The 10,056-nt window shown below is 28.9% G+C and overlaps 1 protein-coding gene across 1 annotated transcript; it reads left to right on the plus strand.

The window, feature by feature from the left end:
• Positions 1–7,106: 7,106 nt before the first annotated feature.
• On the plus strand, positions 7,107–9,144 carry LOC106322971 (ethylene-responsive transcription factor ABR1-like). Its single transcript, XM_013761122.1, has 2 exons — positions 7,107–7,693; positions 8,342–9,144. Exons 1-2 carry the CDS (start codon positions 7,264–7,266, stop codon positions 9,058–9,060), a joined length of 1,149 nt encoding a protein of 382 aa, XP_013616576.1. The 5' UTR covers positions 7,107–7,263; the 3' UTR covers positions 9,061–9,144.
• The last annotated feature ends 912 nt before the right edge of the window (positions 9,145–10,056 follow it).

Genomic DNA, 10,056 nt, shown 5'->3' on the forward strand with positions numbered 1-10,056 from the left:
AAATTGTTTAGAAACATGGATAACAAAATAAATAAATAATATAATGTTGTTTGGAAACATGGATAACAGTATATTAAGAAAAAAAAAAGTAATAGGCTTATCTTATTAAGAAAAATTGGAAGTCCATTATGTTATATTTAAAAGTAACGAGTTTATGTTACTTGATATACATATTTCAAATCAAAATAATAATTAAAATTGATTTATATCAAAATTTATTCAAAAAATACATATATTCAAAATTTGATTTTTACTAAAATATTTTTCAATAACCATTATAATTTTATTTTTAATATATATAAAAAAAATACAATACAAAGCTCAATATCAAACACCAACTTTTTTTTTTTGTCATCAACAATACAGACTCATATTGATTCTGCGAACCAAACCGGGTGATCTTTCACATTAAATTATGGTTTTTATATTTCACATTAAATTTTTAAAATATAATATATGTGATTACTTATATGATGGTACTTCTAAAATATGATTAATTATATGATGACACAAATATGATATATAATAGTGACTAGGGATTGGTGTTCGGGTACCTATTCGTGTTTGGTTCTGGTCTGTTTGGGTTTCGGTTTTTTAGGGTCAAATATTTCAGTCTCATTCGGGTATTTCTAAATTTCAGTTCGGGTTCGGTTTGTATCTTTGGGGGTTCGGTTCGGATTGGAATAACCCATTTAAACTATTTTTAAAATTTTCAAATTCATTATATACTCTAAATTTCTCGAAATCTAAAAACAAAATAATATATTACATATAAATTTGAATAACATATGTTAGAGTACCTAAACTTAAGATATAAATTGGTTTGGTTTAAATATTTGTATAGAGAATCAATTATTGTTTTAAGTATTTTTGTTTTGCGTATACTTTAACTATTTTAGATATTTACTTTTGAATATTTGTATATATTTTCAAGTATTTAAACTAACTTAAAAGTATGATATATATTCTGGATGTTTTTATGTACATTAAATTTAAAAATAATTAATATATATAATTATATAAATCTATTTCGGATACATTTAGATACCCTCTAAATACCAAAATTTTGAGTAATTCAGATATTTAATCGATTTCGATTCGAGTTTGGTACTATTTTTTCGGATTGGAATCGGTTCAATTCTTCGGATTCGAGTTTTTGCCTAACCCTAAATAGTGACATGAAAATAAATAGCAACATATATCTGAAAAATGCATCCGCGCGGGCGCGCGTGTCAAAATCTACTCCCTCCGTTCCTTAAAGATACATATTCTAGAGAAAATTTTTGTTCCTAAAAGATCCATTTTTTACATTTTCAATCTATGTTTTATTAACTAATTGCAAATTTCAAAAAAATTAATTGCACTAATTGATTTTTTATTGGCTTAAAATTTAGAAAGAACATAAACACAAAAAATTATGCAAGTTTAATGTGTTTTATTAAAATGTGTGAAAAACTAGAATATGAATTTTTTTTAGGAACAGAGGGAGAGGGAGGGAGTAGTTTATTTTATGGGAAAAGACAAGTTGATGTCGAAAAGACATTATCGTATACGCCTTAAGTAATTAAGTTGTTTTTTTTTTAAACGAGTAATTAAGTTGTTCATGACTAGTTCTCTGGTTTTGCGCATTAAAATAGTTATAAATTTGCAAGTTGAAGGGATATTATTTTAACCAAAATAGGGGATATTCTTAAAATAATCCTTGTTTTAATTGCCGTGTTAATGCAAATTAACCAGGGATTAGGTTAGGCATTATAGCATTAGCACACACATGGTGAATAATGTCATTTAATAATCGTTGAGTTTCCGTAGTTGAATCGATCTCATCTTTGAATGCCTTAACTACACTCCATACTAATCAACCCGGGAATGTTTTTTTTTTTGAAGAATTGACAGGTGAAAAGCTTTTCCAGATATCATCGTACAATATCGAGAAAATAAACAGTCATTACGTAATATCAATACTATTAAATTAGGAACATGAACTATTGATAGAGGTTTAGTCCAACTATTTATTCCATTTATTTAAGGAATCTACATAGATAAATTTTTTTTTGGCTCAACTGAATCTAAACACAATTGAATAACCGTAACTACTTTTACTAATCTAAATACTTCATTTCGTTACATTCAATTTAGTGTAATCCCACAATACACACAATACACGGGATCCACTTCTTTCCACTACATATTATTTGACGTTTTCAGATATTAATAAGGGATAATAATTGTGTCTTCATTTTGTTTATACCAAATGCAGATGGCATTGGGTAAATAACAGTTACAGTAAATTGCATATTAAAGTCTATAATAAACACATTAAAATTGCATAATTGTTTAACAGAGGAAGTAGTACGTGTATATCCCCTATATATTATTTCAGAAGCATTATAACTTTTTTTTGTAGTCACATGTCATCACTAGAATGATTCTTAGAATCATTAGAGAAATATGTTGGTCCATCTAATTATATAATAAGTTTTTTATTAAACTAACAATAAATTCATCATTAATGTACTTTATTACTTCCTTAAATAAAATTTACGAAATTGCCTAATGTGGCTAAAGTATATATGACAATTAATGATTTTGAATAAGATTTGATAAAAAATAGTGTATCTTCTATCGTATTTGTTTAATTTTAAACTATTAAATAAATTAAACAACCACAATAAACATATAATAAAAATTTAGATTTTTATGTATATATTGTATTTTGAATTTTTACAAACGACTATAAATTACTAAAACTGTTAAAAGTCTCACATTCAAATTTTATGATCCATGATTTAAAATTTTTGTTATGCAAAAATTATATAAGTAAAAGTCTAATTTAATTAATTATTAAGATTAATATATATATCGTTTTAAATTAAACTATAAACCATATAAAATACAATATTTTAGTTTCAAAATTTACAACAATATCATATATTTGAATTATTATACTCTCTCTGTTTCATACTATTTTATGTTTTGATTTAGTGCACAAAAATTAAGAAAATTATATTTTTAAAAATATATTTTAAAGATATAATTTTAAAATCAGTTACCCATTATAAAAAAGACCATATAATCTAGTTGGTTGAACAATTTTCAATAGAATTAAAGTTAATCTTAAAATCTCAAATCTTCATGTAAATTTGAAACAAAATAATCCTTCTAAAATATCATCTATATTGAAACGGAGGGAGTATATGTTAAAATAAAAATATTTTAAATCTGAAAACCATACCAACATCTTAGGAAATGAATTGATATATTTTTAAGACAGGTATAACAAACACATTAATTTTTTATATTAATAATCTATAAAAAAAATTGACTAATACGAAACAAGTTAAATACTTAAGAAATATATTGTAATAAATATTAAATATTTTTGAATACATATGTATACTATTAAATACTTAAGAAATATATATATATATATATATATATATATAAACTGATAGAAATATATTCTTAAGTTTGTTTACTATAAAATAAAACTTTAAAAGTTAATTAATATTAAATTAATTAGTGGTGAAACAGGTTATTAATGACTTTTAATTTTTATAATTAAAGGTTTTATAGGTTATTTCAGTAAACATGCAGACTATTTATCAAGTATGAAAATGAGCAGACATAACATATTAACATATTTCTATTAAAAAATTGAACCAATACAAGAGATGTAACAAAAAATTAAAAATTATGTATATACAAATTAAGCGCAAAACGGGTAAAAGTTTAAAAATAATTATGTACAAAATTTTAAAATAGATTATATACAAATTGAGCGTAAAACAGGTAAAAGGTTTAAAATGGTTATGTACAAAAATAATTCTATACTTCACTAAACACAAATATAATTACAAGAAAACATAAATATATAAATTAAATTTCTCAAAGAAAATTATAACAAAAAATATACCCATCATCTAGTTCTCCTCAAACATCAGGCTACTTAAAATGCCACATCATAACAGTAGAGTTTTAACAATTTTTGTATCTTTTATTTTTGTATCTTAAACCCTATAATAGTTTTGCTAACGTGAAAAAAGAAGAATTTGTAGTTTACAAAAAAAAAGAAAAAAAAAGAAGAATTTGTGGCTGTTTGATTAACCAGATACTGTATAGTATATATGGTTTTGTTACTTTTCAACGATATGGAAGTGTCGTACTCACATGTAAAAAGGTAAAAATAGCGACTACGTTAACTTGGGAGCACACTCAAGTTTATAGATTGTTTGAAAACCAAAGTCAAACGATGTCATTTCGAGACAATCCTCAAGTCACACCTACTATAAAATAAAACAAACTAGATTAAGATCCGCACCTTGCGCGGAATAAAAATTATATATATAAATTATTTTATGTATTATATGTTCTTACATATTATGAAATAATAAATATATATTAAATAATTAAAAGTCAGTAACTATTACATATATAATAAAATTGGTGAGAACGTATAAATCAATTTTATTAATACAAACAATTTTTTAAAAAAATTTGATAGGATATGTAATTAAATTTAAATGATATTAACATACATAGTATATTTTTAATATTAATGTCTTTTTTTTAATGGTGTTTTCTACTCATATGTTTTTTTTATCATGTGTATTTTTAATAACAAAAACTTTAAATTACTGATAACAAAATTTTCATTGTGGGACTAATAATTTTAGTAATTGATAATTTAAAAAAATTTATCAATGTTAGTTCAAAACTTTTATCAAAAAAATTATTCAAAGTAAATTTTGAAACTAAAATATTTATTTATTCAATATGGTTTATAGTTTAATTTAGAATGATATATATATACATATATATTTTAAATCTTAATGATTAATTAAATTAGACTTTTACTTATATGATTTTGTAATCATTTGTATTTTGTCATAACAAAAATTTTAAACCATGGATCGCAAAATTTGAATGTGAGACTTTTAACAATTTTAGTAATTTATAGTCATTTTTTAAAATTCAAAATATAAAATATACAGAAAAATCTAAATTTTTATAATATGGTTATTTTGTTTTTTAAAGTTATTTTAATAGTTTTAAATTAAACAAATTTGATAGAAGATACATTTTTTTTTATCAGATCTTTTTTATTCAAAATCATTAATTGTCATATATACTTTACCCACATTAGGCAATTCCGTAATCTTTATTTAAGGAAATAATAATTGACATTAATAATGAATTTATGGTTAGTTTAATAAAAAGTTGATTATATAATTAGATGGACCAACCTATTTCTCTAGTAATTCTAAAAATCATCCTAGTAATGACATGTGACTACAAAAAGAAGTTGTAATGTTTCACAAATAATATATAGGGGATTTATAGTGGACCATTCTATTCTTTTCTTTTAGGTGCAAGGACCATACCATTCTTGGAAGTAGTGTTTTAATATAATGTGTTATGATTTTGAAGTTAATTCAAAAATCTTCTTCATTTATGAGCTTTTTTTTTTTTTTTTGTTTAACCAGGTGGTGGGTTCGGGCCTTCGGCCCTACTCCCTCCCCCTAGGCCCGGAGTCAGTCTGCGTCTGTACCGGTTAAGGTCCTGGACACTCTTCCCACGGTGGATCGAACCCAGGAGCGCAATAACACCAACGCCTGCGCTTAAACCAACTGAGCTGCCACATCCGTGGTTTCATTTATGAGCTTTTTTTTTTTTTTTTTGTTTAACCAGGTGGTGGGTTCGGGCCTTCGGCCCTACTCCCTCCCCCTAGGCCCGGAGTCAGTCTGCGTCTGTACCGGTTAAGGTCCTGGACACTCTTCCCACGGGGGATCGAACCCAGGAGCGCAATAACACCAACGCCTGCGCTTAAACCAACTGAGCTGCCACATCCGTGGTTTCATTTATGAGCTTTTTAACAAAAAAACAATGGAACAATTTTTAAAACTTTCCTAGATTCTATATATAAGATGTATTCATACAAGTTAACGAATTTTAAAACATGTAATAATGTTCTTATGTAAGAGTCTATTAATGTTTGAGAATGTGTTATGGACTTTGTTTAATAACCCAGTTGACAAAAAAAAAGTTTGAGAATGTATTAAACATTTAGAGTCGACAAGCAAGAAAAATCGAAAACGAAGAATATCTCCTGGGTCAAACGGTCAAAGATAATCACGTGTGCCGGTGTGCGTTGGCCTTTCACCACCGACACCGTCCTTTGACGTCGGCACGAACCAACACCGCACAGCACTGATTCTCTCAACTTGACCTTCAAGCTAACCGTTTAGGCAAATATTTTATTTATGGTTTACTTATTTTTTTTAACAATTCATCTTATAGTGATTATAGAAATCACCGAACATTAAATAAAGTAATTAATAATCGTGTCTGAATGTCTCCATATATTAACAGTGTTTATGTTGACAAAAAAAAACAGTGTTTATAGCTTTTGGTTTTACTTTGCAACTTGGCTAGTTAATGACACTATAATCCCCCTAGAGCTAAATCCTACCAATAGATATCTTAGTTAATTGAAGTTTATTAGGCTCGTTTAAGTTTTGATAACAACACTTAACACTTCAATTGCATGTCGACGAAATTAAATATCTCCCAAGTTCCAGAAGTTTCATCGTCCACTACTTTTTTATTGTTTCTAAAAATAAATGATTTTAAATTCATAAATAGTTTTGGAAAATATTTCAAAAGTGTATTTTATTAATTAATAATGATAAACTGTAAACTGTTAACAAAATTTATCAAAAATATCATCAATTTGAAGTTACTGAAAATGATTAATTATAAAATATATATTTTAATTATATTTTTAATTCGTGAAAGTATGAAAATTTTATTAATTTGAAATAGAGGGAGGAAATATACGTACACACTCATACAGTGTTCAATTTGTATAAATTTGTTCATATTGACCTGAATCACCAAAACCAAATTTTCTTCTGTTATTATAGCTCAACTTTATAATATTTAGTTATTTGCTTTATTTTATAGATAGAAAAGTGCATGTTTTCCTTCACATTCACACGGCAAGAAAGAGAGAAACCGACTCTTTGATTTGGCGGCGCTGAATAAAAAAAGGTTTATACAGCAAAAATATTTGTATATCTATCAGCTTAACTCCTCTATCTTAAAAACATCTTGTAAAATCTCTGTTTTTCTTTCTCTCTCTCTCTCTCTCTCTCTCTACAGAGTTTTCTTTCTCTCTAAGAAAAACATTCTTTTAAAAAAAATTCAGGGTTTATAAGGTTTAAGTTTCAGAAGAGGTTTATTAGAACGAGAGATTTTTTTATGTGCACCTTAAAAGTGGCAAACCAGGAAGATAACGTTGGTAAAAAAGCCGAGCCGACCACTCGAGAAGATGATCACCGGACGTTATCAGACATGGATCAATGGTTTTACTTATTCCCGGCCGAAGACAGCCACCTCCACCGTGATAACGCTCTTACGCCTCCACCATCGTCTCTTATGCCCAGTTTTAGCAGAGAGATGGAGATGTCTGCGATCGTCTCTGCTTTGACACATGTCGTCTCTGGAAATGTTCCTCCTCATCAACTCGTTGGCCGTGGAGAGGGTACTTCGAATTCCTCCTCGTCCTCCGGGCAGAAGAGGAGGAGGGAGGTTGAGGAAGGTGGCGGTGGCGGTGGAGGTAAAGCAGTCAAGGCAGCTAATACTTTGACGGTTGATCAATATTTCTCAGGCGGTAATTCTAGTTCAGGAGGTAAATTTTGCTGGCTTATTTTAAATCATGTCATCCGGCTACGATATTAATACAAACTACTATGCATGTTTTAAAACAAATTCGTATACGATCATTTCTTTCAAATTTTTAGTTTGTTTTGTTTAGTTTCAAAAATTATGGTAAACTTATTCATATTATATAGATTGTATAAGGTTATTTCACACATAACAAACAATTAAATTTTCTGTTTTGTTCCTAATTAACGTATTAGTTTTTTGTATTTGATATTGAATTTTTTTTTGATATTGAATTAAGAGAATATATGACTGAAAATATAAACTGACAATCAAAATAAAACAAATTTTAAAATACAGAACTACAATTAATATTGTAGTTTATATTTTAAATTAAAAAAATCTGGATAAGAATAAGATTAACAAATTATTAATCCATGCAAATAAGTAAGAAAAGCGTTGACAACATATTTTATAAAATATTAACAAATAACGAAAGTGTACTTGATTATCCTAAGACATATATACTTTAGAATTATAATAAAAAGGTCAATGTATTTATTTAACAAAATGATGATGATTATATGCCAAAGCCCCCAAAAGAATAACATTATTCGAGACATTCAATTTTATTTTATACTACTGCTTATTTTATACGTTTGTTTGTTTGCAGTGAGAGAAGCTTCGAGCAACATGTCAGGTTCAGGCCCAACATATGAGTACACAACTACAATAAACACTAACACCGAAACGTCGTCGTCGTTAAATGGGGACCAACAACCTCGAAGAAGATACAGGGGAGTGAGACAAAGACCGTGGGGAAAATGGGCGGCTGAGATTCGAGATCCTTTCAAAGCTGCTAGAGTTTGGCTCGGTACGTTCGACAACGCTGAATCAGCTGCAAGAGCTTACGATGAAGCTGCTCTTCGGTTCAGAGGCAACAAAGCCAAACTCAACTTCCCTGAAAACGTCAAACTCGTTAGACCCGCTCCAACACAATCTGTGCTGCAAACAACCGCTGTTCAGACACCAACACAGTTCAGGAAATCAAGTTCTACAAGTACCCTTTTGCCCCTAAGACCTGCCGTTGACTCTCAGCCGTTGATGCAACCGTATAACTTGAGTTACTCAGAGATGGCTTGCCATCAACATCAGTTTCAGCAACATAATCATCAACAAACTATGGATTTATACGATCAAATGTCGTTTCCGTTGCGTTTTGGTTACACCGGAGACTCAATGATGCAATCCACTTCGTCATCATCTTCTCATTCTCGTCCTCTGTTTTCTCCAGCAGCGGTTCAACCTAGCGAAACTGGTTATCTCCAGGACATACAATGGTCACCAGACAAGACAAGTAATCATAATTACAATAATAGTTCATCCTCCTAATGGAATTGCTTCATTTCCTTTTCTTTTAACTATATAGAGCTAAATAGAAAAGAGTATGATCATTGCTTGTTGTAGGGTTTAGGTTTAGGTTTGTATTGCTTCTTTCTGCCTTGCATGTTTTTCCTGTTTTTTCAACATTTTCTCTTTTTTTTTTGCATAATAATAAATTTGTTGTAAAAAGTAGGAAGAGTTTTTTTTTTTTTTAACTCTGTTATGTGAACCAAACAAATACAACAAAAGTTAAATGAAGAATTTTTAGGACAGAACCTGAAAGATTCTTTCCAATGTGGGGGTGTTTGGCTACCGGTTTCTCAAGCTCTTAGTGCAGCTTTATGAATCATAGTCTCTGTGTGAATTTGACAACTCTTCTCACCAAGATCTAAAAGCTTCCATGAGTTAGAATTTCGTTGCTGTCTTTAACGATCAGACTATTCCTGATAATCACACAACCATCTCAGATAGATGCTTCTCTGCTTCCTGAAATATAATGAACCAATAGGAAGAAATTTTTTCAAAGATATAGCTGGTTACATTTAGATTGGTGTTCAAACTTATATTTGCCTCAATGGTTAGGCATAAAAGTAAATCCGCTTAAGCTCCAACAATGTTGGTATATCACAAAATGTCTCCACCTTCCTTAGGTTTCTTTTTATCTTTGGTGGTACCTGCGTTAAATACTCTCTCGGTGATCTTCATAGTAGGATTTGTGAACGGTCGATCCAAGCACAAGCGGACCTTGAGAAGTTCAGATCACCAACAATTAGCACCAGCAAAGTACAAACAAAACACACAGCCAAGGATTTGGAGAAAATAACACAAGGTCTTACTTGTTCAAGGACGAATTCAATCTTCTCAGTTTTTGCCATAGCACCAAATGTCTCCACCTATTATTCCTTCGCAATCAAATTACACGGATCAACTAAGAAAAAGATAACTACATCCTGATGGTCTAGTGGTTTCGCCGGAGCAGGAGTTTTTTTTTTTTTTTTTTTTTTT

Source organism: Brassica oleracea, chromosome C2 (genome assembly GCF_000695525.1).
Source record: "Brassica oleracea var. oleracea cultivar TO1000 chromosome C2, BOL, whole genome shotgun sequence".
NCBI lineage: Eukaryota > Viridiplantae > Streptophyta > Magnoliopsida > Brassicales > Brassicaceae > Brassica > Brassica oleracea.

What these genes read in the sequence shown, in the direction of transcription:
- LOC106322971 (XM_013761122.1), top strand. Translation starts at nt 7,264, where the DNA reads ATGTGCACCTTAAAAGTGGCAAACCAGGAAGATAACGTTGGTAAAAAA. An exon ending in CGGTAATTCTAGTTCAGGAG is followed by an intron (nt 7,694 to 8,341) that starts GTAAATTTTGCT and finishes GTTTGTTTGCAG; the next exon opens with TGAGAGAAGCTTCGAGCAAC.